At 42.8% G+C, this 27956-nt stretch overlaps 1 protein-coding gene and 1 long non-coding RNA gene across 2 annotated transcripts; both read right to left on the bottom strand.

The window, feature by feature from the left end:
- Positions 1–54: 54 nt before the first annotated feature.
- LOC137468734 (uncharacterized) lies at positions 55–27209 on the bottom strand. The gene is made up of 3 exons (XR_010996167.1): positions 27076–27209; positions 1280–1856; positions 55–144 (listed from the first exon to the last, which is right to left on the bottom strand). It is a non-coding gene; the product is annotated as an uncharacterized lncRNA (long non-coding RNA).
- RPS19 (ribosomal protein S19) lies at positions 22583–23078 on the bottom strand. The gene is given in 2 exon segments (XM_068178094.1): positions 22583–22690; positions 22692–23078. Coding segments are annotated over 2 exon segments (465 nt in total). The 5' UTR covers positions 23064–23078; the 3' UTR covers positions 22583–22597.
- Positions 27210–27956: the final 747 nt, after the last annotated feature.

The following is a 27956-nucleotide window of genomic DNA, read 5'->3' as shown; positions in this document are numbered from 1 at the left end:
CCCAGAGTCTTGGAACTGTGGGTTTTTCAAGTGACCAGGCTTTGCAAGTCAGTATGGAAAGACATACCCATGTCACTTCACAGGTTGCGTATGGACACTGGCCAGGATCCAGGATCAGGGCTGGGAAAGCCTAACACAGAGAATCTGCAGGAAGAAATGCAAGGATCAGTGCAGTGGCTCATATAGGATGACAGGATACTGCATAGTTGGCAGGAGGAGCTGGCCATGAAGTGGGCCTGTGGAGTTCCTTGTTGAAGCCCCATCACATATAAACCCTATGGAACTTAGTGCTCCAGGAGAAGAGCTATAAGCACTCTCCAGATCACTGCTCCTCTCTCCCAATCATAGATAATCTCCTTTTATTTACCCTAAAGCCTCTCATTCATTCATATGTACTCCTAGAGCTAATTTACCCTCCAGTGGCCAAATTTATCAGAAGGAAACTGAACATACCATCTTGGCAGTTGCACAGTGGATTCTCTTAAGTCCCATCCTTTTGTGACCAATCACTCCTTCAGTAATAAGTGTTCCTCCCATGGGAGGTTTTCCTCCTTTCTACCACCCCAAACATATGTGATACCATTTCACCAAGCTTGGTCTTTGTCCCTCTCCAACTCTGAGTGAGGGCATGGGTGTGAGAGAAGCTCACTTCTGCCTGGTGGATTTTTTGGTTTTGGGAGCTTTTTAATACAAATTCTTTCAAATTTTACTCCCCCTTCTACCTGTCACAAAATCAATACTTCTGATTCTGGCTGTGTTATGCCAGTGATTTTATTAAAGAATTTCATGTCCTTTAGAGCACTTGATTTATTGATCAACTTTTCTTTTTATGCATTTCGATTGTTCTCTTTATGCAGCACTCTGATATGGATTTGCTTTGGCTCCTGTCCCATTTGGCCTCAAAACACTCTCACAACATACATGAATCATAAGCACATTTGGCAAGGAAAACGAGAACACGCCAAGCTGAACCTTGTGAACCCACCAGGCAGAAGCTGTGCGTGATTATAAAATGATTTAAGATGTGAGAGGCCACTAAAACTCCCCTTTAAATTGTCACCTGCAGTGTTGTCATATTCTCTTGTCCCTGGTGATAGATGTTAGGGATAGGAGCGGTTGGTGCCAGGACATCTCCTGCAAAGCAGAGGGAGTGCCTGGAACAGCCAGAGTAAATAGAGCTTTCCTGCATCTCACTGGGGTAATGTATAGCTGAACACTCTGCACAGAGGGAGCTGCAAGTGTGGTCTGGCTCTGGCTTTGGAGATGGAGTCTCACCTACCTTTAGCCCAGGGCATCTCCATTCCTACAATGGATGAAAAAGGCTCCTAAGAAGATGTGGGGGTCCTACCTGATTTTTTTTTCTTCATTTTCACTTCATTCCAGCTTTTGTCAGTGATCTCCTGGGAGCGATGGGATAAGCTGCCATCCCCTTCCTCTGACTCCTGTCAGTGATTAACAAGGAATTAGGTGCCTACCTTTGTGATGGCTACCACTGTATGGTGTGTTTTCCCTAAATAAACCCACAGTCCACTCCTATGAGGTCTTGGCCTGAGCTTTGCCATGCTGTTCTCACAATGCCATAGCATTATTTCGTAAAAGATTTGTGTGTACAGGGATATGTGTGTACAAGGTGTGGGGGAGAATGTGTACAGACAGCATGTGATGAGATGTCAGCTGGTGGTCTGAGAAAAGAAGCCAGTCCACCTTTGTGTCATCAGATCCTGCAGAGATTTAAACATCTGCTCATATCATCATTGCCAGTCATCTTGCTCTTCATGCCATCACAAAATGCAGGAGAAACTATCAAAAATGTCCCTGGACGGTCTCCAGTAGCTTAAGTTTGACTGAAAGGTGCCCTGGCTTCATGTGAGGATGCCAGGAGAAGAAGGTTTATCAGGTACCTTATTAATCAGCTTCCAAAACATCCTGGTTATCATTGCACAACGGGTGCTTGGAGCTATTCCTTGCCTCCACACCAGTGGATCCCAACATAGGGATAGGACAAGGAAGAACAAAGAGCTTGGCGCTCTGCTTAAAGTCAGTGGTGATTTTGGGGGCTGCAAAATATCGGTCTTGCTCTGGTTTGTACCGTACCATAGTGCCTTTAGCATAATCATACAATCACAGACCTGTTTGGGTTGACAGAGACATTAAAGATCATTCTGTTCCACCCCCTGCCACAGGCAAGGACACCTTCCACTAGTCCAGGTTGCTCCAAGCACTGTCCAATACTTCCAGGGATGGATTAGTCACAGCTTCTCTGGGGAATCTGTGCCAGTTCCTCACCACCCTCAGAGGGAGGAATTTCTTCCTAACAATCACCTTTTTGGTAGGATCGTGTCCCAGACTGATGCAGTCTAATGCTGTATGACACCTAAGTCCTTGTCCAACTCTTCCATGTCTCATAGTGTGGCATCACACTTGGCCACACCGTTTTCGCAGAGGAGGCTGGAGAAAGAATGCCTCCTTCCTGCCATGGTGGCTGTAATTTAAAAAGAGGTTTTTTTGTTTGTTTTTTTTTTTTTTTTAACTCCCATCCTCTTTCAGAGATGTTTGCAGCCAGCACATCAATTCCGCTGATTAGAGCTAATGGATTGTACTTGATGATTCTTTTCCATAGTTGATTCCTGAACGAGAATTGTCTTCAGCTACAAATGCAAGATGTGGCTAGGGGTGTGTATTCTATTGCCATCTGTTAGACATGGGGCAGTTTATTCTGTTATTTGGGCCACCTGTTAAATCCAGGTGGGGCAGTTTTCTTTATCTCTTCCACAAACCAATTCTCCCTTCGGGAAATATCTTCTGTTAATGAGCCATTGAGTCTCACTGCATGGCTGATAAAAATTACATCATCCCATTGTGAGAAGCTCTGCCCAGAGGGAGGATCCAAGCATTCCTACCTGGATATTATCTGAGACTTGGAACACCACAGGCAGAGTTTTCCCACTGGACTTCTAGAAAAGCAGCTTTCTTTTCCACTGGATTCCCAGAGGAAAACCAGGCCCATCTACACCACCACCAGACCTTCAGAGGAAAACTACACCCTTCTACAGGATCACTACTTCAACAAAACCACATCTGTCACGCCTGGACAACTGCAACCACCATTTCAATTGGACTGCTAACAACACCCTGACCAACAGGGTATCAGGTCATAGTCTGATTCTGTCAGTGTTGTTTTGTATTACTGCATTAAAAAAAAAAAAAATTCTTCCCTAATAAAGAACTGTTCTTCCTACTCCCATATCTTTGCCTGAGAGGCCCTTAATTTCAAAATTATAAAAATTTGGAGGGAGGGGGTTTAGATTTTCCATTTCAAGAGAGGCTCCTGCCTTCCTTAGCAGTAATCTGTCTTTTCAAACCTAGACAAGAATGAGCAGCCATGCTTCAAGATAAAGATATACATAGATATATAACCATGTATTTCTCTGAGACGCTAAGCAATTTCTTTTAGTTCTACAGCTTCTAATACCAGTTAGGTCTGCATGGTATCTGCAGCAAAACCTCCTGATTCTGCAAAACATCACAAGGCAGTTTGTCCATGGTTTTGTTATACATAAAGATGATTAATGCATGACTGTTTCCATACGGCATGAGCCCAGACCGGCTGCAGATGAGGGACTCTCAGAAAGAGGCTCAAAAGCCCTTTGTGCACATGCCTATCCCCAATTGCCAAGTAGGTGCAAGATGCTGTGCAAATACCTGTGTGATGGCACTGCTGAATGCAGATCTAGGACATGGATTAGCTCCAGAGTGGGAGCTGTTGCAATGGATTTGTACAGGCTTGCACCCTCCAGAACACACTAGTATCTTAGAATCACAGAAACACAGAATGGTCTGGGCTGAAAGTAACATCAAAGATCATCTTACTACACTCCCCTGCCACGGGAGGGGACACCTTCCACTAGATCAGATTGCTTCAAGCTTCATTCAACCTGGCCTCGAACGCTTTCAGGCATGGGGCAGTCACAGGTTCTCTGGAAAATCTGTGCCAGGGCCTCACCACCATCACAGCCAAGAATTTCTCCCTGATACCCCTTCTAACCCTGCCCTCTGGCAGTGGGAAGCCATTCCATTTTGTCCTGTCCCTCCAGGCACTTGTTCAAAGTCCCTTTCCAGCTCTTGGAGCCTCTTTAGGGAGTGGCAGGGCCTCTAAGGTCTCCCCAGACTCTTAATTGTCCCCCTGTTATCCAAGAGGAGGCAGTCAGAGAACTGCTTAGCTGCTTGGATGCTCATAAATCTATGGGACTATGGAAGCTCTTAGTTCAGTGAAAGAGGGAACAGGGAGAGTTCTCTCTTCTTTCCCAGGCTTTGGCCTGGGAATAAAGAACTATTATTCCTTTCCCCAGGCTTTGGCCTGGGAAAGTTAGGAGAAAGGATCAAACAATTTTTCTCTCTGTTCATGTGTTTTGCCCATGTGGAATGTGTTGTGAAGATTGTTTACCCAAGGTGATTGCTTGACTGGATTCTGGTGATGGTGTTTGGATTCAATAACCAATCAGATCCACAGCTGTGTTGGGACTCTCAGAAGAGAGAGTCACAGGTTTTCGAGTGAGTAGTTAGTGAGAGCTCTTGCTACTATAATATAGTGTAATAGAAGTATAATATAATATTCTATAAGATGATATAATAATAAAGCAATTGATCTAGCCTTCTGAACCATGGAGTCAATGTTAATTATTACCCAGCTGGGGGCCTGCGGCAACAATTGGTGACCCTGACTTTGGGTGCCCCCGAGGGGGGTCATACCACATGGGACCAGATAGAATCCATCCCACGGTGATGAGGGAACTGGCAGATGAGCCTGCGAAGCTGCTCTCCATCATTCACCAATAGTCCTGGCTCACTGGTGAGGTTCCAGATGACTGGAAGTTGGCCAATATGACACCTACTCACAAAAAGGGTTGGAAGGAGGATCCTGGTAATTATAGGCCAGTAAGCCAGACCTCAGTACCTGGTAGGTTATGGAACAGTTTGTACGGAGTGACATCAGGCAGCACTTACAGGATGGCCAGGGTATGACCTAGCCAGCATGGGTTTAGGACCATGTTTGACGAACCTGGTCTCTTTTTATGACCAGGCCACCTGCCTGGTGGATGCAGGAAAGGCTGTAGATGTTGTCTATTTGGACTTCAGCAAGGCATTTGAAGGATCTTCCTTCCAACCCTTTTTGTGAATAGGCGTCATATTGGCCAGCTTCCAGTCATCTGGAACCTCACCAGTGAGCCAGGACTGTTGGTGAATGATGGAGAGCGGCTTCACAGGCTCATCTACCACAGCATACGCCTGGAAAAGCTGGCAGTTCACGGCTTGGACAGGAACACTCTTTGCTGGGTTAAGAACTGGCTGGATGGCTGGGCCCAGAGAGTGGTGGTGAACGGTGCTGCATCCAGCTGGTGGCCAGTCACTAGTGATGTTCCTCAGGGGTCTGTGCTGGGCCCAGTTCTGTTCAATATTTTTATTGACAACATGGATGAGGGTATTGAGTCTTTCATTAGTAAATTTGCAGATGACACTAAACTGGGAGCATGTGTTAATCTGTTGGAAGGTAGGAAGGCTCTGCAGAGAGATCTGGAAGGGTTGGATGGATGGGCAGAGTCCAATAAGATGAAGTTTAATAAGTCCAAGCGCCGAGTCCTGCATTTTGACCACAATAACCCCCTGCAGTGTTACAGGCTGGGGATGGTGTGGCTGGACAGTGCCCAAGCAGAAACGGACCTGGGGGTACTGGTTGACAGCTGACTGAACATGAGCCACCAGTGTGCCCTGGTGGCCAAGAAGGCCAACAGCATCCTGGCCTGTATCAGAAATACTGGGGCCAGCAGGAGCAGGGAGGTCATTCTTCCCCTGCACTTGGCACTGGTGAGGCCACACCTTGAGTGCTGTGTCCAGGTCTGGCCCCTCAGTTTGGGAAGAATGTTGAGACACTTGAGCATCTCCAGAGGAGGGCAACGAGGCTGGTGAGGGGCTTGGAACACAAGCCCTGAGAGAAATGACTGAGGGAGCTGGGGTTGTTTAGCCTGGAGAAGAGGAGACTCAGAGGTGACCTTATCACTCTCTACAACTTCCTGAAAGGTGGTTGTAGTGAGGTGTAGAGTGGTCTCTTTCTCCAGGTAGCAACTGAAAGAACAAGAGGACACAGTCTTAAATTGTGCCAACAGAAATACAGGTTGGATATTAGGAAAAAGTTTTTTACAGAAAGAGTGATAAAGTATTGGAATGGTCTGCCGGGGGAGGTGGTAGAGTCACCATCCTTGGATGTGTTTAAAATAAGACTGGATGTGGCACTCAGTGCCATGGTTTAGTTGAGGTGTTAGGGCATGGACTGGACTTGAAAATTTTGAAGGTCTCTTCCAACCTAGTGATTCTGTGATTCTCTTGTCCGGTCTGAACACCTCCAGCTCTCCCAACCTGTCTCCAGAACAGATGGGCTTCAGCCCTGTGATCATCTTAGTGGCCTCCTCTGGACTCATTCCAATAGGTCCACATCCTTCTTCCCACAAAACTTCCCTGCTGTATTAAGAACAACTCATTTCACTAACAGCTCCCAGTGCAACAAGTCCCGAAACAGCAGCACAGATGCACTTCTGTATGGCAAACACCTCAGTCATTTAAACATTAGGCCAATTCTTGTCAAGCATCTGAAGGACCATTATCAGTTTTAATTTTTTGAGGGACACCTAATGAGGAAAATGCTTGTGAAAAACACTAGCAAACATGCTTAGCTGTTTCTCCTGTGTGTACAGAAGCAAAAACTGCATTTGAAAATGTGTCAATAGAGACATGGATATTTTTAAGCTTCCCAAAATAAAGGCACTTTATGACATCTGTTATCCATTTCTGCAAACTTTCCAACCCTCTTGGGTTGATGACTCCTGTTGAAGGGATAGGTTGGACAAGCTGGCAGTTGGGACAAGCCCTTACAATGGCTTGTGCTTGCTCTAGAGAAATGTGAAAATCTTGTCTGAGTGCCTGTGCATTTTGGTGAAAAAAGGCATAACTCAATTTAAGTTGTTCAACAATGTTAGGCGAGGTAGCTGCAGAAAGCATTGAAGTGGAATCTTCAGTGTCTCCTACAGTTCCCTCACTACATGCTGCTGATGCCAATGCATCAGCTCATGCATTCCTGTAGGAACTCACCCCCTGGTTGGGATGAGCCAGAAAGGTGGAAAAGTCTCTCCTCCAACCCGTGTCTCCAAAGAAAGACTCAGTAGTCTTCAGTCATCTGGTCTCAAGGTAGTTTATTTTATGTTATCTAAAAGATTTCTCCCTGAGCTGCTGTGGTCCATTCAGCAGTCAGGCAAGGCACACTCCGACCCCCAGGGGGCTGGTGCCCTCTTTTATATCATATATTACGTATTAGATGTTTACAGTTTTTCCCCAATGCCTATCACCTATATTGAATAATGACTTTCTACTCTAAACCAATCTGTGAGTGCCAACATCACCAAGAACATGGAGGTTAGGAAGAAGAAGGAAAAAGGACAGGGCACGCCCAAGTCCTTCCATCTTAGAACTTCTGACCCCCATGTACAAAACTCAGACCCCTCTGTACAAGGCCTAAAACCCCCCTGTACACCACTCAAAAATTCTTCCTTTCAATTTGTGACTACTTCTACTATAATATCTAAACTTTTGTGATTTCTTGTTCTTCTTGCAAAGTTAGTAAATTGTTCCATGGATCAGGTTCAAAGCCACAGGGGTTTCTGGCTGCATTCCAGGGTCTCAAATGCTTTTGACCTAGGCCCGGAACATCCAAGAGTGTCCAAGGGACATTCTGGGTTCCGACACATTCCCTTCTGCCATAAATCCTGGGAGACCAGAGTGACCTCTAATGTGAGCAACAAAATAAGGATTACTTCTGTGTAACAAAATTTGATAAAGACAGGTGAGCCGAAGACACAATTTGTTTTTGCTAACATCTTTTAAAACAGACCCTTCAATTCTCTTAACAATGTTAGCAACATATGCTGAATCAGTGACTAGGTTGAAAGGTTCTAGAAAGAGCTGAAACGCTTCAACTTTTTGAACATCTTGTTCCCAGGATTTAGCATTTTTATTTCGCCATGTAACTACTAGATTGGGTGTTTGTCCTAACCCATCAGTGAGGACAATAAATGCATCTAAAGGTTCTTCACTGATAAGGGTTTCTCTTTGTAGCATAATTTAGCTTTGATCAATTTGTGTGCTGGATAATGAATGGAGCAAACACCTAGAAAATCTAACAAGGCATACAGCAAATCTTCTGATATTTGCATTGCCCAATCAAAATAGGGTTCACTCATAGGTAAATGGATGATTGCAAATTTGCGACCTGCTATAGAAAGAAGCCTTGCCTTGCCTTTGATGATAATTTGAGAAGTCATCTGTGAAAAATGCATATTTTATGATTGGCTTTTCGCAAATATTAAATTGAATACTATATGTATTATGTTATATTGATTAGAAGTGCTGTATTAACATTTTAATAGTATGGTAAATGTAGTTTTGTAGTTAAAATAAAACCTATGTATGTGGGGTTTTTTTTTACTAACTCAAGCAAGAGATGAGATAATGAAGAAACTCTTCACACAGAGATGACAATGATGGGGGTCCATAAAGAATTACTGCCTCCTTATCGGAAAAGACAAACACTCTTCCACCTTCTCTCCGTCTTTATGGAACCACCAGGATTAAGGGGAAGAAGCTGACAAAAACCAGAAAAGTTCTTAATTTGCAAGGAATTTATGCATCATGTATGAGATGTATGAATATGCAACAGGCTACTGCTTTTAGAGTATTGCTTTGTTCACAAGGCATGCTTATCGGGCTTAAGTGCCCGAGAGCATCCGGACGTCCGTAATTCTTTGCTTTTTATTGTCTTGTAATTGTCCTAACTCTAAATTACTATTTTAATAACTATTTTATTATTATTAAACTTTTAAAATTTTAAAAACCAAGTGATTGGCGTTTATAACAAATGGTAGCAGAGGATGGTTCCTAACACCTCTCTGCCGGTGCCTAAGGAGAGTCAGAGTGAGGGAGATGCATCCTGCCCTGATTAGGCAGCCTCGCTCTGTTCCCCTGGTGCTACTGACAGATGCAGGTTACGATCCGATGGACAAAAGGAGATAATAAAACAAAGAAAAGGGAAAGGATTCCCTAAAACCGCGGTAATTAGCCCCTAAGACCAAAGTGTACACGAAGAACAAATACCTAAGGACAAGGGATAGGTAAGTATTTGTTGGGATGGGGTGGATAAGGGGGGATGAATGTGTGTGAATGAGAGACGGGCTGGGTACCCCAGACCTGCTAAGCGATTGCGAAGTTTCTTATGCTGCGTTTCCGTCTTTTTCGCGAGAAAAGCGGCCAGTACAGAGACTAAGCGAATGATAAAAGAGTGAGAGAATCCCCCTGGGGAAGATCAGGATTGAGTTTCGGGGAAGGAGTGGGACCCCTTGGAGAGAAGAAGCCGAGGGTGTTTCTGGTATAATCCATTGGGGAAAATAAGAAGGTAAAAAGGGGCCTTTAATTTTTTTTTTTTTTTTTTGCTAGGTTGAATTGAATGGGCTGGGTTGAGGGATTGATATTCAAGAGCACCCAGGGTTGCTGCTGGGTTGAGATATTAATCCTCAAGAGCACCCGGGGTTGAATAAAAGTCTGCTGGGTTGAGATATTAATCTTGGAGAGCATCCAGGACTGAGTAAAATTTTGCCGGAGTGAGGGTACACCTGAGAGAATCTGGGGTTCGGAACAACTCAGCCAGATTGAGGGGTATCCAAGAACACCGGGACTGGCCAGGGACATCTAAAAGTGTAATAGGTGTGTTGAAAAATAAAAGGTACCTTGTTGTTGTGGTTGTTTTGTTGTGTGTGTGAGTAAGTGAAAAATAAATTTGAGTGAATGGGCCGAATGAAACTATATATAATGCAGATTGTTTATTTTAAGCTTTGTTGTAGTTCCTTGGAGGAAAGTGTGTTGTGTTGAGGGGTGGTGTGAGAAAAAGTAGGGTTTTTTTTGAGAGTGTAGTCGAAGGAAAAGTGGTATTTGGGTAGGGGGAGGAAGATGGAACAGAGGCAGGGGGTGAGTAGATAAGATCTTGAAAAATGGGACAGAAATCCAGTAAGAAATTATCAACAGAGATACCCCAAGATAGTCCCCTGGGAGTTATGTTAGCCAACTGGGAAAAAAACCCTTGTACAAGAAAAAGGACAAAGTAAAGATGATACAATTTTGTATGCTTGAATGGCCAAACAAAAGAAATAAGATCTGACCACGTTTATTGGCCTACACATGGTCCTTTTGAAAGATGGATTTGTCAGGCTCTAAATGTATTTGTAAACTCAAAAGAATCGTTTAATTCAGAAGAAAGAGAATCTGCCACGTGTTGGACAGGGGATCTTAGGAAAATGGAAATCTTTAAGGTATCAGAAATCCCCAAAACAAAACAAGAAGGGGAAAAAAAAAAGGGAAAGAGAAGGGAGGGGAGCAAGAGGAAAAAAGAGGAAAAGAAAAGAATGGGATCCTTTGCAGGTTTTGCCTCCTCCCTTCCCATTCGCGCCTGCACCGCCTGCGGCCCCAGCACCAGTTTCGGGTCCCAGCGAGCTGCTCCCTTCAGCTCCGCCGGCCCCGGTGCCGGCGCCTGTCCCGATGCCTGTTTCGCTGCCCGCAGCCTCTGTACCAGTCCCCGTCTCGCTGCTCGCGGCTGCCCAACCGGCCCCTGCCCCCATCCCGCCCGGCTGGTCCATGGCCGCTCTGCCGGCCGCGCCTGGCGGGCTCTCGTCCGTCCCGTCCGTCCCGTCTGTCCCATCCTTGACAGCTCCTCCTGCGGCTGTTTCCTCTGCCCCATCCCCAGCGACTCTGAGACCGTGCCAGCTGCTCTGGGCACCGCCGCTGCTGCTTCGCCTCTGCTGGGAACAGCTGACCCAGCCGCCATTAACCACGCTCCCGGCTGGTATCCCCTGGAAATGCCCCCTCGTTTGGCGGTTCCGTCAGCGAACCCTGCCCATGCTCCCCTGAGCTCCGTTCCCCTGGTAATTGTAATTTAATAATCAAAGGAATAAAAGGGGCATCATCTCGAGGGCAAAATGCTGAAGGGACTTTTGAGGTGCAACAAGGGAAAGGGGAGGATCCAACTGAATGGTTGGACAGACTTGGGAGAAATATAAGGCAACATTCCAGAATGGATCCTGAGACTGATGTGAGAAAAGCTTTGTTAAAGATTAACTTTGTGCTTGACCAGATAATGGAAAAAAATGCCTCCTAGGTATGACAGTAGTAGAGACAGGGGAACAAAAAAAAAAAAAAAAAAAAACCAAAAAAAAACCCCAAAAAAAAACCCCAATAAAAACCAAGTCTCAGGAGCATTCGAGCATTCCAGGAATGTCTGCTTTTACTGTAAGAGCAAAGGACATTATAAGAGAGATTGTCCTAAGAGAGCAACAGATCTGAAAATCTTCTGAGAGATGAGCAAAGAAGAAGAATAGGGATATTAGAGGCTCTATTTTTTAAGGGAAAAATACCATCTAGAGTCTGTGATAACTTTAAAAGTGGGTCCCCAAGAAAAAGAATTAGAATTTGAAGTAGACACAGGGGCAAAAAGAACCTGTCTGTTAAATATTCCAAAATATTATAGTGTGAGCAAAGATACTGTAAAAGTAACAAGAAAAAAAAAATTAACAAGGAAGTTTGGGCTAGAGAAGGAAATAGGGAAGGATGCTTCATACTGAGCAAATGTCTTAATTGAGCTGTTGATTCAGCTAATTCTTTTCCCATTACTGTGTACAAGTAGTTTAAATTATTTCTTCCAAATTGCATTGTGATTTTTCATCTTGAAATTTGTAACTTGCTATACTCTAAAGTTGAGAAACTAGTTTACGGCTATGACATAGCCAGACCTACTTTTAATTTATTTTGAATCGATGTGAAGCTGTTCAATCACATGGTTCTCAGTGTGTAAAGTTAAACTAAAGGTAACACCAGCTGCTTAGCAGGTCAATGAGAAACATTTTTTCTTCCAGCCAGTCCTTTTACATGTACCCAAATGTGTTTTGCTTCTTTAGTTTTTTGTTTTGTTTGTGTTTTTGGAAGTGCTGACTACTTGCAGTGCACCTAGAACAGCAGCTAGAGTTGTGCATGCATAGCACTTTTGAAAAATAAAGCTCATTTTTTTAACCTAAGAATTGGAGATGGCTACATATATAAATGGGAACACACAAAGCTGGATGAAGAAAAGGTTTCAGTATCTTCTAATGTAAGCTGTTAATTTGTTACTTTCAGCATCACTGTGGGTGTGTGACAAACACACATTAAAAAAAAAAAAACGGTGGGGGGGAATCTCTGCTTGCTGTAGTTTTATTTCTGGAATGAGTTAGACAGCTATGAAGAAGTTGTGGGTTCCTTGTGTGGTTTACCCAAGCCTGCAGGGAGGGCTTGGTCGTGATTCCTTCTGTGCTGCAGGTAGCCCTGCAGCGTGGCAGCAGTAGCTTGCCTCTAGTGAGTTTGCAGGCAGGGTGCTTCACCACTGCAGTGCTCAGGTGCTGTTTCCTATTGTGACATTAAAGCTTAAATTCAAGAGTGCCTCTTTCCATCCAATTATTGTTTGTACCACAGGAGCCTCTTTGATCAGCGTTTCCTAATGGTCAAAGAGAAAGTATTGCAGAGACAAATTCCTTAATTTCTGTCTCCCCCCTACCGTATTCATGTTTTGTCCATTCTCTCTTCAAAAATATGGATTTGTAAAACTCATATGGTCAAAGAGAAAGTATTGCAGAGACAAATTCCTTAATTTCTGTCTCCCCCCTACCGTATTCATGTTTTGTCCATTCTCTCTTCAAAAATATGGATTTGTAAAACTCATGCTCTCTGTCCTTAGATGCCCTTCCCAAATCAAACCTTGGCTTTGTTGCACATTGCATTGCACTAACTAGCATTGTCTTAAACTTTTTAGTGCAAGCAGGATCACTTTGGAAGTAAGTTGTTGTTTACCTTGTTCTTACAACCTTTTTGAGCTTGTGAATGGAAAAAAATTGTGTCAGAAAAACAAGTCTTTAGTTTTAGTACTGTGTCAGCTGTGAGTAGCTAGTAGCCTTGGTGGAGAGTGCCATGAATTGCATGCTTGCAGAACGCACATAACAAAAGTAATTTAATTTGTAAAGAAGTTGAAAAAGAGGGAGGGGTGATTGGCAGACTTACCTCTCTGAGACATTAGAATGTGGACTGATGTTAGGAGGTGGACTGATGCTGGAATGTGGATGTTAAAATGTGAAAAGAGAAAAAGAGAGGGAGAGAAAAAGAGACAGGGAGGCAAAAGACAGAGTTAAACACAAGACTGTTAAAATAAATAAATAAATAAATAAAAGGGACCACCACTAGAGATAAGATCAAGGCAGAGATAGCTGACTTTCACGAAGTGATTTATTTGTTTAAGCAAGAATTCTTTTCTCTTTCTGTTTTTTTTTTTTTGTTGTTGTTAAGAAGAGGAGGCTTTTTGTTCTGAAGAATGGGTTAAATGTTGCCCAAAAAGTAAAAAGCAAGAGATGTGATATGTGTTAAAATTGGCCCGGTCTTTTTATTTAACTAATTATAGCTCACAGGAAGAAGAATTAGCCTCTGCAGATATTAAAACAGCTGGATACAAGAAGAAGAAGCAGCCGTAGAAAAAGCTTTTAGTTAAACCCAGAAAGTTTTGAAGAAAACTAATGGTAAAAGTAATGCAGTATTGTCTTTCTTTTAACACTGTGTTATTAAGAAGTCCTTTCCAGGTACCACTAAAGCAGCAATCTGAACCACAGAAAGAAGGTGAATTCACGAAAGCAAAATCAAAGAACTTGTGAAGAACCTTGAAGAATGGACTATCACATCTAAACCGGGTGATATCAAATTGACTTTCGACTGGGACTGGGTGGTAATGGTTTAGGAAAACCCAAATGAACCAAGGAAAGTACAAAAAAATAACACCTAACTGAGAAATAAGGTAAAGCTTACATCACTGGTTTTAAGCACTGCCTAAATAAGCCCTCAGACACCTCCGGCACCTCCTTAGGAGAGGAATACTGCCACTTCAAACAGGAAGATCAAGACTATTTTACTCAGAGTTCTCACATTTTGGCCTTAGCCTGTGACTTGTACAGGGAAGAAGGGAAATTACCATTAGTATTATACTGTATACTTTATTTGATTCATCCCAGTGCTGGACACGCTAACTGGGTTATAAGTAAATGTTCAAATTATGAGAATAATTGGTATTGGAGCTCACAAAATCTATGTTCTCATTGCAATAGGTATTGAGTACTGAATCTATCCCCTATACAGATAGAACTCAAAGCAACTGAGGTAATAACTTTGTTTTGTGGATGGGAATTATCAGTGCCTGCTGACTGAGAGATACCTGAGGAATGGTAAGAAACCTCAGTTAAGAAGTGTTGAAAAGGACTTGCCTAAAAATATTTAGTAACAAAGGAAACAGAGGGCAAGCCTGGATTGACCACTGTACTCGCCACCGAGAAGATCACACATACCTGCTATGGGAAGCAACTCCATAGGCAGGGGAGGTGGGGGTATAAGCCATACCAGACCTCTGTTATTCCTGTTTCTGTCTCTCATTTGTTGTCTTTTACCTTTTGAGATACTGGCAAGATTGTGTCACAAATGCTACAAAAAAATATTACATGGAAAGAAACCAAAGTTCCTTTTTTGTTACACACCCCCATGTCAACAGCCACTGTTATAACCCATCCAAACTGAGTACCTGCAAGAAAAAATGGGGAAAAATATTGAATTACAAGGAACTTAAGAAAAAGTGGTAATAGATGGGGCATTGAATGTCCAAAATGAGAGAGATGGATTTGTTTTACATTTGATTTCAGGAATACAGTCCAAGATTAAGCGAAAAGGCCATTAGTAAAAAAAAAAAAAGTGAAACTAGCACAGCAATCTACCTCTGTATTAAACCCAAATTATATACTGAATCGTATTATAAGACTCCAAGCAGTCATAGAGAATATAACAAATAAAGCCGCTCAGGCATTAGAATTAAAGAAATAACCCAGATACCTGTCCAAAAGTGGGAAAACAATGTTAAAAACTAACTGATGGAGTAATGTATTGAAGAATAGATAGTGGAATAAATTAGGATTACAACTGTTCTGATGTTTCTTCCTTGTTTAATCCCATCTTTAATTTGATTACTAACATAGTCTAAAGAATGCAATTAGATAAGAAATATTGCTCAAGCCAAATGATTTATAAAGAATAAGAGGAGGGATTGTGAAAAATGCATATTTTATGATTGGCTTTTCGCAAATATTAAATTGAATACTATATGTATTATGTTATATTGATTAGAAGTGCTGTATTAACATTTTAATAGTATGGTAAATGTAGTTTTGTAGTTAAAATAAAACCTATGTATGTGGGGTTTTTTTTTACTAACTCAAGCAAGAGATGAGATAATGAAGAAACTCTTCACACAGAGATGACAATGATGGGGGTCCATAAAGAATTACTGCCTCCTTATCGGAAAAGACAAACACTCTTCCACCTTCTCTCCGTCTTTATGGAACCACCAGGATTAAGGGGAAGAAGCTGACAAAAACCAGAAAAGTTCTTAATTTGCAAGGAATTTATGCATCATGTATGAGATGTATGAATATGCAACAGGCTACTGCTTTTAGAGTATTGCTTTGTTCACAAGGCATGCTTATCAGGCTTAAGTGCCCGAGAGCATCCGGACGTCCGTAATTCTTTGCTTTTTATTGTCTTGTAATTGTCCTAACTCTAAATTACTATTTTTATAACTATTTTATTATTATTAAACTTTTAAAAATTTAAAAACTAAGTGATTGGCGTTTATAACATCATCTCTAAAGATGTGAAGATTGTCTTTGGTGACCTGTGAGCAAGAAAATCCCATTCACTTATCAACAAAGGATCATTTTGAGAGGAGTCCCATTGAAAAATGAGGTCATACAGTCTCAGCGTTTCTCCTAAAACTGCAAGGAAAAAAGGCTTATCTGGAACATAGCGATACGTTTGTCTATTTTGCAGAGCATCGGTAATTTTCTGTGAAGCCTTGCTAGCTTCAAGAGTAGGAGATCTGGGGTGTTATAAACACCAATCACTTGGTTTTTAAAATTTTAAAAACCAAGTGATTGGCGTTTATAACAAATGGTAGCAGAGGATGGTTCCTAACACCTCTCTGCCGGTGCCTTAGGAGAGTCAGAGTGAGAAGACGCGTCCTGCCCTGATTAGGCAGCCTCGCTCTGCTCCCCTGGTGCTGCTGACAGATGCAGGTTACGATCCGATGGACAAAAGGAGATAATAAAACAAAGAAAAGGGAAAGGATTCCCTAAAACCGCGGTAATTAGCCCCTAAGACCAAAGTGTACAAGAAGAACAAAGACCCAAGGACAAGGGATAGGAAAGTATTTGTTGGGATGGGGTGGATAAGGGGGGATGAATGTGTGAATGGGGTGGATAAGGGGGGATGAATGTGTGTGAATGAGAAGCGGGCTGGTTACCCCAGACCTGCTAAGTGAGTGCAGTAGTCTCCCATGCTGCGTTTCCGTCTTTTTCGCGAGAAAAGCGGCCAGTACAGAGACTAAGCGAATGATAAAAGAGTGAGAGAATCCCCCCGGGGAGATTGAATTGAATGGGCTGGGTTGAGGGATTAATATTCAAGAGCACCCAGGGTTGCTGCTGGGTTGATATATTAATCCTCAAGAGCACCCAGGGTTGAATAAGTGAAACAAAAGGTACCTTTACTTGTTGTGTATGCGATGGTGGGACCCGCACCAACAAGTACCCTGAGGGTGGGGGCTTAGGCAAAACCCTGCAAAAACTTGAGTGAAAAAGTCTGCTGGGTTGAGATATTAACCTTCGAGAGCACCCAGGATTGAGTAACTCAGGGCCCTTCCCAGAGGCCCAGCGGTACTGAAACCCAGAGAGGCTGCCCCCAAAGCAAGGATGGCTCAGTATCGTAGGACCTTTTAGCACCGCGGCTGCGTAAAGTAGTCGTCTAACCCATTCCCCCGGGGGGAGGGGGTGTGGGGAGTCCAGATCGGGCAAGGTACGGAGGTCCGAACTCCTGACTCTGAGGCTATCTCTAGGGAAGAGGGATAGCCAAACCTCGGGGAGGTGGAAGGGGTCAGGGTGGGGGCTTGCACGATTCACGATTCTCTGGCAACAGAAATCCCTTTGTGTAAGTCTAAGAGGTTTGCTAATGTTTCCTTCCTCTGTGCAATAAAATAAAGGGAAATGTAGAAGTATGAATGGACAGGCCTGAGGGTGTAGATGTGTGTGAGAAAGTAAGTGGAAAAAAAAGGTGAGTAAATAGAAATGAGTGAAAGATATGCAATGCAGATTGTTTGTTTTGAGTTAAATAAAAGTGAGTAAGTGTGCACGAATGAAAGTATATGTAACAGTATTGTGAAGTTCAGAAGTATGAATTAACAGGCTTGAGGGTGTGAATGTGAGTGAGAGTGAGCGAGAGATAAAGGTGAGTAAATGGAAATGAGTGGAAGATATGTGGTGTGGATTGTTTATTTTGAGCTTTGTTTTTTTTTGGAGGGAGGTGTATTGTGTTGAATGGTTTGTGAGAGAAAGGATTTTTTGCATGGGTAGTTGAAAGAAGGTAGTATTTAGGTTGTTAGAAAATGTGAGGAAGATTTTGGAGGAAAAAAAAAAAAAAAAAAAAGGGACAGAAAACCAGTAAAAAGGAAAAGGGAGTGGAACAAGAGAGAACCACACCACTCGCAGTCGAGCCGCTTGTCCCGGGCCCTGGCTCGCCGCTTGTTTCAGCTCCGCCTGTCCCAGTCCCAGCATTTGTCCCAGGTCCCAGCGAGCCGCTCGTTTCGGCTCCGCCTGCCCCGGTGCCGGCGCCTGTCCCGGTGCCTGTTTCGCCGCCCGCAGCCTCTGTACCAGTCCCCGTCTCGCTGCTCGCAGCTGCCCAACCGGTCCCTGCCCCCATCCCGCCCGGCTGGTCCATGGCCGCTCTGCCGGCCGCGCCTGGCGGGCCCTCGTCCGTCCCGTCCGTCCCATCCTTGGCAGCTCCTCCTGCGGCTGTTTCCTCTGCCCCATCCCCAGCGACTCTGACCGTGCCAGCTGCTCTGGGCACCGCCGCTGCTGCTTTGCCTCTGCTGGGAACAGCTGACCCAGCCGCCATTAACTACGCTCCCGGCTGGTATCCCCTAGAAATGCCCCCTCGTTTGGCGGTTCCGGCAGCGAACCCTGCCCATGCTCCCCTGAGCTCCGTTCCCCTGGTAACCGCAGCTGCAGCCAAAAAAAAAAAAAACTCGCACCTGGAGGACGCCCCTTATAGGAACACGAGAAGTTCAGTTAGAAAACAACATTCTCCAGACTCTTCCTCACAACACAGGAGAAAGGCTATAGAAAAAGACTGGGATCTGTTTCCACTAAGAGAGGTCCCGATAGGAGGGGGTGGAACTGAGTTTGTAAATGCTCCTTTAACTTCTTCTGAGGTCAGGAATTTTAAAGAAGAAATCAAAGGGACTTTGAAGGATCCCATAAGCACTGCTGAACAATTCGACCAATTTTTACGTTCAAGCATTTATACCTGGGAAGAAATGTGGTCAATAATAAAGATACTATTTTCTCCAGAAGAAAGGGAAATGATCAAAATTGCAAGCAAAGACAAGTAGTTTAAATTATTTCTTCCAATTTGCATTGTGATTTTTCATCTTGAAATTTGTAACTTGCTATACTCTAAAGTTGAAGAACTAGTTTACAGCTGTGACATAGCCAAACTTACTTTTAATTTATTTTGAATCGATGTGAAGCTGTTCAATCACATGGTTTTCAGTGTGTAAAGTTAAACTAAAGGTAACACCAGCTACTTGGCAGGTCAATGAGAAACATTTTTTTTTCCAGCCAGTCCTATTACATGTACCCAAATGTGTTTTGCTTTTTTAGTTTTTTGTTTTGTTTGTGTTTTTGGAAGTGCTGACTACTTGCAGTGCACCTAGAACAGCAGCTAGAGTTGTGCATGCATAGCACTTTTGAAAAATAAAGCTCATTTTTTTAACCTCGAATTGGAGATGGCTACATATATAAATGGGAACACACAAAGCTGGATGAAGAAAAGGTTTCAGTATCTTCTAATGTAAGCTGTTAAATTTGTTACTTTCAGCATCACTGTGGGTGTGTGACACACACACACACATTAAAAAAAAAAAAAACCGGTGGGGGGGAATCTCTGCTTGCTGTAGTTTTATTTCTGGAATGAGTTAGACAGCTATGAAGAAGTTGTGGGTTCCTTGTGTGGTTTACCCAGGCCTGCAGGGAGGGCTTGGTCGTGATTCCTTCTGTGCTGCAGGTAGCCCTGCAGCGTGGCAGCAGTAGCTTGCCTCTAGTGAGTTTGCAGGCAGGGTGCTTCACCACTGCAGTGCTCAGGTGCTGTTTCCTATTGTGACATTAAAGCTTAAATTCAAGAGTGCCTCTTTCCATCCAATTATTGTTTGTACCACAGGAGCCTCTTTGATCAGCGTTTCCTAGCAGTCAAAGAGAAGGTATTGCAAAGACAAATTCCTTACTTTTTGTCTCCCCCCCACTGTATTCATGTTTTGTCCATTCTCTCTTCAAAATATGGATTTGTAAAACTCATGCTCTCTGTCCTCAGATGCCCTTCCCAAATCAAACCTTGGCTTCGTTGCAAATTGCAGTACACTAACTAACATTGTCTTAACTTTTTTGGTACAAGTAGAGTCACTTTGGAAGTAAGTTGTTGTTTACCTTGTTCTTATAACCTTTTTGAGCTTGTGAATGGAGAAAATTGTGATAGAAAAACAAGTCTTTAGTTTTAGTACTGTGTCAGCTGTGAGTGGCTTGTAGCCTTGGTGGAGGGTGCCATGAATTGCATGAAAGAAGTTGAAAAAGGAGGAGGGGTGGTTGGCAGACTTACCTCTCTGAGACATTGGAATGTGGACTGATGTTAGAAGGTGGACTGATGCTGGAATGTGGATGTTAAAATGCGAAGAGAGAGAAAGAAAGGGAGAGAAAAAGAGAGAGGGAGGTGAAGGACAGAGTTAAATGCAAGACTGGTAAAATAAATAAATAAATAAAAGAAAGGGACCACCACTAGAGATAAGATCAAGGCAGAGATAGCTGACTTTCACGAAGTGATTTATTTGTTTAAGCAAGAACTCTTTTCTCTTTCTGGTTTTTGTTGTTAAGAAGAGGAGGCTTTTTGTTCTGAAGAATGGGTTAAATGTTGCCCAAAAAGTAAAAAACAAAAGATGTGATTCATGTCGTGTTAAAATTGGCCTGGTCTTTCTATTTAACTACTTATAGCTCACAAAAAGAATTGGCCTCTGCAGCTATTAAAACAGCTGGATACAAGAAGAAGAAGCAGCCGTAGAAAAAGCTTTTAGTTAAACCCAGAAAGTTTTGAAGAAAACTAATGGTAAAAGTTAATGCAGTATTGTTTTTCTTTTAACACTGTGTTATTAAGAAGTCCTTTCCAGGTACCACTAAAGCAGCAATCTGAACTACGGAAAGAGGGTGAATTCACGAAAGCAAAATCAAAGACCTTGTGAAGAACCTTGAAGAATGGACTATCACATCTAAACCGGGTGATATCAAATTGACTTTCGACTGGGACTGGGTGGTAATGGTTTAGGAAAACCCAAATGAACCAAGGAAAGTACAAAAAAATAACACCTAACTGAGAAATAAGGTAAAGCTTACATCACTGGTTTTAAGCACTGCCTAAATAAGCCCTCAGACACCTCCGGCACCTCCTTAGGAGAGGAATACTGCCACTTCAAACAGGAAGATCAAGACTATTTTACTCAGAGTTCTCACATTTTGGCCTTAGCCTGTGACTTGTACAGGGAAGAAGGGAAATTACCATTAGTATTATACTGTATACTTTATTTGATTCATCCCAGTGCTGGACACGCTAACTGGGTTATAAGTAAATGTTCAAATTATGAGAATAATTGGTATTGGAGCTCACAAAATCTATGTTCTCATTGCAATAAGTATTGAGTACTGAATCTATCCCCTATACAGATAGAACTCAAAGCAACTGAGGTAATAACTTTGTTTTGTGGATGGGAATTATCAGTGCCTGTTGACTGAGAGATACTTGAGGAATGGTAAGAAACCTCAGTTAAAGAGTGTTGAAAAGGACTTGCCTAAAAATATTTAGTAACAAAGGAAACAGAGGGCAAGCCTGGATTGACCACTGTACTCACCACCGAGAAGATCACACATACCTGCTATGGAAAGCAACTCCATAGGCAAGGGAGGTGGGGGTATAAGCCATACCAGACCTCTGTTATTCCTGTTTTTGTCTTTCATTTGTTGTCTTTTACCTTTTGTGATACTGGCAAGATTGTGTCACAAATGCTACAAAAAAAATATTACATGGAAAGAAACCAAAGTTCCTTTTTGTTACACACCCCCATGTCAACAGCCACTGTCATAACCCATCCAAACTGAGTACCTGCAGGAAAAATGAGGAAAAATATTGAATTACAAGGAACTTAAGAAAAAGTGGTAATAGATGGGGCATTGAATGTCCAAAATGAGAGAAATTAATTTGTTTTACATTTGATTTCAGAAATACAGTCCAAGATTAGGCAAAAAGGCCATTAGTAAAAAAAAAAAAGTGAAATCAGCACAGCAATCTACCTCTGTATTAAACCCAAATTATATACTGAATCGTATTATAAGACTCCAAGCAGTCATAGAGAATATAACAAATAAAGCCGCTCAGGCATTAGAATTAAAGAAATAACCCAGATACCTGTCCAAAAGTGGGAAAACAATGTTAAAAACTAACTGATGGAGTAATGTATTAAAGAATAGATAGTGGAATAAATTAGGATTACAACTGTTCTGATGTTTCTTCCTTGTTTAATCCCATCTTTAATTTGATTACTAACATAGTCTAAAGAATGCAATTAGATAAGAAATATTGCTCAAGCCAAATGATTTATAAAGAATAAGAGGAGGGATTGTGAAAAATGCATATTTTATGATTGGCTTTTCGCAAATATTAAATTGAATACTATATGTATTATGTTATATTGATTAGAAGTGTTGTATTAACATTTTAATAGTATGGTAAATGTAGTTTTGTAGTTAAATAGAGCCTATGTATGTGGGTTTTTTTTTTTTTACTAACTCAAGCAAGAGATGAGATAATGAAGAAACTCTTCACACAGAGATGACAATGATGGGGGCCCATAAAGAATTACGGCCTCCTTATCGGAAAAGACAAACATTCTTCCACCTTCTCTCCGTCTTTATGGAACCACCAGGATTAAGGGGAAGAAGTTGACAAAAACCAGAAAAGTTCTTAATTTGCAAGGAATTTATGCATCATGTATGAGATGTATGAATATGCAACAGGCTACTGCTTTTAAAGATTATTCCTTTGTTCACAATGCATGCTTATTGGGCTTAAGTGCCCGAAAGCATCCGGACGTCCGTAATTCTTTGCTTTTTATTGTCTTGTAATTGTCCTAACTCTAAATTTTCATTACTCTTATTGTATTACTATTTTTATAACCATTTTTTTATTATTAAACTTTTAAAATTTTAAAAACCAAGTGATTGGCGTTTATAACATGGGGGATGATTTTTTGGCTTCCTCAGTGGTTCTTGGTGGTGGTGGCGACTTGCTTGGCGATGAGATGCAGGTCCCGCTGCCCCTGCGGAGTCAATTTCCGGCCCCCATCCTGCTCCCTTCTCGACTGCCTTGGGTGCCTCGAGTGCCTGCAGCACCCGGCGGGCCACGGCGTCCGAGCCGTGGCTGAAGTGGCTGGGCCGGACTCCGCGGCGCTGCCGGCCCCCGTGCACCTTGGCCATAGAGCCCACGCCGGCCCCGCCGCGCACGTACAGTTGCCCAGCCGTGGAGGCTGCTCTTGTGTAAAACCGGTTCTTTAATTTCGTGAGGGGGGATGGGATCCCCCGTTCTGAGACTGCCGAGCTGCTGGAAACCTGATCCCTGCGGGGATTCTTCCAAATCAGGAAGAAGCGCGGCGGAATTACCGGGGCTCGGCATTTCTTTTTGGGTTGAAAGCGCTTTTCTAGGCAAGGGGGTGTCCCTGGGGTCATTTTGAAACAAATCTGGTTGTTTTTCACGATTTCTTAGTCTTGGATTTAAAGGATCAGCCTTATCTTCTGAGGTGGAGCAGTTTTCAGATTCGTTTACCTCTGCTACTGCAGCCGCAATTGCTGTTTTCTTCTCTCCCCTCCCCCGCCTCCCCGCAGCTCAAGAGGCTGGGCGAGGCGGCACGGCTGGGAACGGCGCGGAGGGTTCAGGTGGAATGGGAGGGGGGAAAGGGTGCGGCGGCGGCGGCGATTCAGCCGCAAAGATTTGTAAAAGCACGCGGCAAGCGGGGACTAAATCTGCTGCTGCTTTGTCGGGGTGAGAAATAGCATTATATAATTTGACCCCGACGGAGTTCCAATAGTCTCTGGTATAGACAGCCGTCGGATGGCACTTGGGAAGTTGATCTCAGTCCATGCTAGAAGATTTTTAAGTTCTGTTTTTGGTAATTTACTTAGGCTGGATTTAATCAAAGATTTTAAACGGTGATACACATCTCTCTGAGTGACAGACCTATTCTGCCCCATTATTACCGGTGCTCACCTGCTGTCCAGCTATGCAGTAGGTGCTACTGAAACATGGGGTTAGAACTAGAAGATATTAATCATAGAAATTAGAAGGTATTGAATAGTAATAGGCATATAAAATAATGGATATTGCTTAGGGCCACATCCTTAGGTTACGTGAGAATATACCGTATCCTGGCCTATGGGAAAGGAAGAGACTACGTGCAGAGCAGCAAGGAGAGACCTGATAAGGAGGAAGAATGTATATGAAAAACAGGATACAGGGTGTAAAGACAACTGAAAAATGGGGCTCCTTATGTTCTGGAAACAGACGGATCCTGACCCCTGGCTTGGACCGTGGCCAAGGAATCAATGGGCATGTGCAAAGCAGTGGGGTCGAAAAATCAGCCTGAAGAAGACCATTCTTACTTCATCCCTTTTACAACCCCCGAAGCCTGGGACGACCACCAGAGACAGCTGCGCAGGCGCAGAGGACCGACAAGCTGATTAGCATACAGAGCAGAGAGGGAGGGGAGCCAGGAAATGACCCATGAAGAAACTTAATGCATATGTAACACTCCAAGGGATAAAAGAACACGTGTGTAAGCAAGGGGCACGCATGTATTTGGGGAAATGCCCCACATGCGTCTGGCTGAATAAACATACCTACTTTAAAACTCACTCTGTCTTTGAGTTTTAGAGTCTGGCTCCGCATGTCACTACACATTGAGGCTCCGATCCAGGTACTGTTCAGCAGCAACGCCTGTCCGGTCCCTGGTCACCTTCTTTCCAGGTGCCTGATCCTTGCAGCCCCTTCCTTCTGAGTTCACCGGGAGGTCTCTTACTGCCAGTAAGTCCGAGTTTGCCAACTAAAATGTGGGCACCATTAGTAAAAGCCTGAATGAGAGATGTGGGACTCCAGGCAGCTCTTCAAAATGCAGTTTGTTGTATCCAAGTTGTTACAGCAGTCCAGGGTCGTGGGTGACAGAGCCTGTGCGAACAGCTGTCAGCTCCACCTGCAGACAAGCCTGAAGACCCTTTAATTTTGGTTACAATCCATTATATACTTTTCTTTACTGAGCATCTTAATACAGAAGAGCCAATCTGTACCTTTACTTTTACCTAAAGCCTATCATAACTACTATAATTACCATATTCATGTTACTATTCTCCAATCACTGAAAGTTAGTATGTTACCGTTTAAGCTAGAAGTTGTTTTTCAGTTTTCTTGCAGTGGAAAATTCTGAGACCTTTTTTCTACTTGCAACATCGACAGACTTGTTTGCCGTGAAATCTTTCTGCTTTGTAAAAACATTTTTTGAGGTGGGTTTATCCTTTGCTCTAAGCCATAAAAACTCCTTCTAACATACTCTTTGCCTTCTTAGTTATCCAGTAAAACAGGCTCAGCAGTTCTTTTCCTCTGTATCAAAATTTGCTTTCATTTCTATTCATTCTTCAGATTCTACATTCAAAAATCTTTCTGCCAAGTATACATATCTGTGAGACTTTCTTGTCAAACTTTCATCCTTCCCAACACACTTTGAAAGGTTTTATGCAGAAATGTCCACAAACGTGCAGGGCCTCTATGGGCAGCAGTGTTGTAGATGTCTGCGAACCCAATGGGAAGAATGATGATGTCTGACTTATTTCAGAAGACTGAATGATTTCTTTATTATAATTATGCTATGATACATTAATATACTACATAAAAGAGGATACTAAAAACTACATGCTACTCTCTTTAGTTATCATATCTAACTAACTCACAACTCGTGACCCTGTTCTCCAGAGTCCAGACACAGGTGGATCTGATTGGCCAGCAGGCCCCAAACAATCCACCATGATCTAACCAGGCATTTGCTGCAGGTAAACAATTCTCCAAACACATTCTACAAGAGAAAAACAAGGAGCAGAAATAGAAATTGTTTTCTCTTTCACTTCTCTCTGTGCACCTTTATAAAAATCCTGAGAGAGAGAGAAATGTGCTTGCCACACAGCAGTTCTCAGAGCAAGATTGGGTTCACACTCTCAAAAAAGACCATGGCAGCTTTAAGAAAAATGAAATTATTGAGAATATTTAAAAATAAACACAATATTGAACTTCACCAGTCAGAAAGCTTGATCCCATTGCAATACTTTGATTACACATCTTCCTTGCAGACCTTGGGTCATCATCATAAGGTCATTCTTTTCCAATTTTCCTTGTTCCTCTTTCCATACATATATTAAATACTATAGTCCATTCAATGTGTGAGAAACCACCACTCACTTTTAAAAATTTCAAAGGTTTATTAAACCTTAACAAAATACAACAAAGGACTGAATAAGGAAAAATAACAGTGCACTGGAAGTGCATGACCAGCCGCCATGTGCTCATCTGCAAAATGTCTGCTCTGTCTTTTATGCCCCTGGGGGTTGCATTAGACAACCCTGCCTCCCCCAAGGTCTGCCAGACAAGTCTTCTTCGCTATTCATTGGTGGAGACTTTCTTGCAACTTGATTGGAGGTCAGGTGTTGTCATGGTGTGCCGCCCTTCCCCATTCCCAACTGCCCTATGCAAGGGGCTCGGGTACATGCCTTCCTGCCTTCCCTCCACAGGTCTTGGACAACTCAGGCTGTCTGGTAGCAACAATACCGGGGTGGGGGGGAGGGAACTATGGGGAGAATAGAGGACATCTGAACAACAAACCACAATAACATAACTGTACATCAGTAAAGCTTCTCTTAACATACACACAATATTATTCCCTTAATTTTGAGAGCCAATCATCCCATTACTCATCTATAACAAATTCAAAAGCTGTTTGCTATTAACCTGTAGTGTGCATGGAAACACAGAGCTGGGGTCTGACAACAGCAGTTTCATGATGATTCTATCACCTTTGCGGCTTGAAAACTATGAAGGGATTGAGAGTGGCTAAACATGATCCTAGGTGTGCCCAGGTGTGCCCAGATGGGCAAAAGGGTACTTCACCTGTGTCAGCAGTGGTGTGTCCAAAAGGACCAGGGCAGTGACCATCTCACAGTGCTGGGCCCTGCTGAGGCACATCCAGTCCTGGTGGCAGTTCTAGGCCCCTTACTCTGACAAGGACATTGAGGAGTTGGACCATGTAGAGAAGGGAATGGAGAAGGGTCTGGAACATGAGGAGTGGCTGAGGGATATGGGGGTTTCAACCTGGAGAAAAGAAGGGTCCTTTTCGCCTTTCACCCTGGAGAAAACTGGGAACCTTCTCACTGTCTTCAACTCCTGGGGCAGGACTTCCCCCATACCACAGCAGAGCTTATCTGCTCTATCCATCAGATGGTGCAATAGCTCCAGATATTCTCCTCCCCCACATGAACTGATGAGATAACACAGGCTAGCTTGCCTAGCTAGTAGGTTATTTCTCTCTGGTGGGTGGAATTCCCAATAAACAACTGGCCTTGAGAATAAGATGTGGGGAGATAAGCTGGAATTCCTGACTGAGAGACACTTCACTTTACAAACTATAAAAGCTACACAAACTTTCACAGAGGCAGAAGCCTCCTACACATACCTTGGAAATATATAGGATTTCTCCCCAGAGTTTAGATGGAAATTCTGTGGATACTTTCCTGAAAACTGAGTGAAAGAATTCTGTGTGTACTCCATCATCAGTTTGGTGGTAAGTTACATTGAATCCTAATCTATACTATTTCTTAGCTAGCTGTAATATGGTACCTTTTTATTGTGCACTATATTTTATCTACTAGGAGTTGTTTTTGTTTTATCCTGTGTAGTAAGTAGTCTTTTCAAAGTCTTATGTCTGTTAATTTTGTGTCTATTCAATAAATAATTAATTTTGTAATAGACCTAATCAGCCATTATTAAGAACTTGTGAACAAGAGCAATCTGGGTGCAGGCCACCCCAAACAGAGCAGTGCCAGAAATCTGAGTCAAAGGCAGGACTTGTCTAAGCTCATCTCCATTCATAATAACTCCTTGGAGGGAGGCTGGAGGTTGAGCTCTGCTTCCACATAACAAGCAACAGGACAAGAGGAAATGGTCCCAAGTTGCACCAGGAGAGGTTTAGACTGGATGTTCTTCATGGACGGGATTGGCAAAGACTGCACAAGGAAGTGGTGTAGTCCCTGTCCTTGGAGGGATTTAAAAGCCATGTAGATGTGGCATTTGGGATATATTATAGATACATACTATAATACCGGCTTTTCACAAATATTAAAATGGATTTTATATGTGTAATGTTAAAGTAACTTTGTCATAAAGATATAGTTTTTATTTCTGTTGTTGATTAAGCTTAGACATAGTAGTGAAATAGCTATGCTTGTGTTAAAATGCCTGCTTGGATGGGATAACATCCAATGAGCATATGAAGAGGACACCTGCTACAGATATGCCAACTTCAGACTCAC

Source organism: Anomalospiza imberbis, chromosome 2 (assembly GCF_031753505.1).
Source record: "Anomalospiza imberbis isolate Cuckoo-Finch-1a 21T00152 chromosome 2, ASM3175350v1, whole genome shotgun sequence".
NCBI classification, from domain to species: domain Eukaryota; kingdom Metazoa; phylum Chordata; class Aves; order Passeriformes; family Viduidae; genus Anomalospiza; species Anomalospiza imberbis.
The sequence above is the reverse complement of the archived record's forward strand: the minus strand, read 5'-3'. Positions and strand labels throughout refer to the sequence as shown.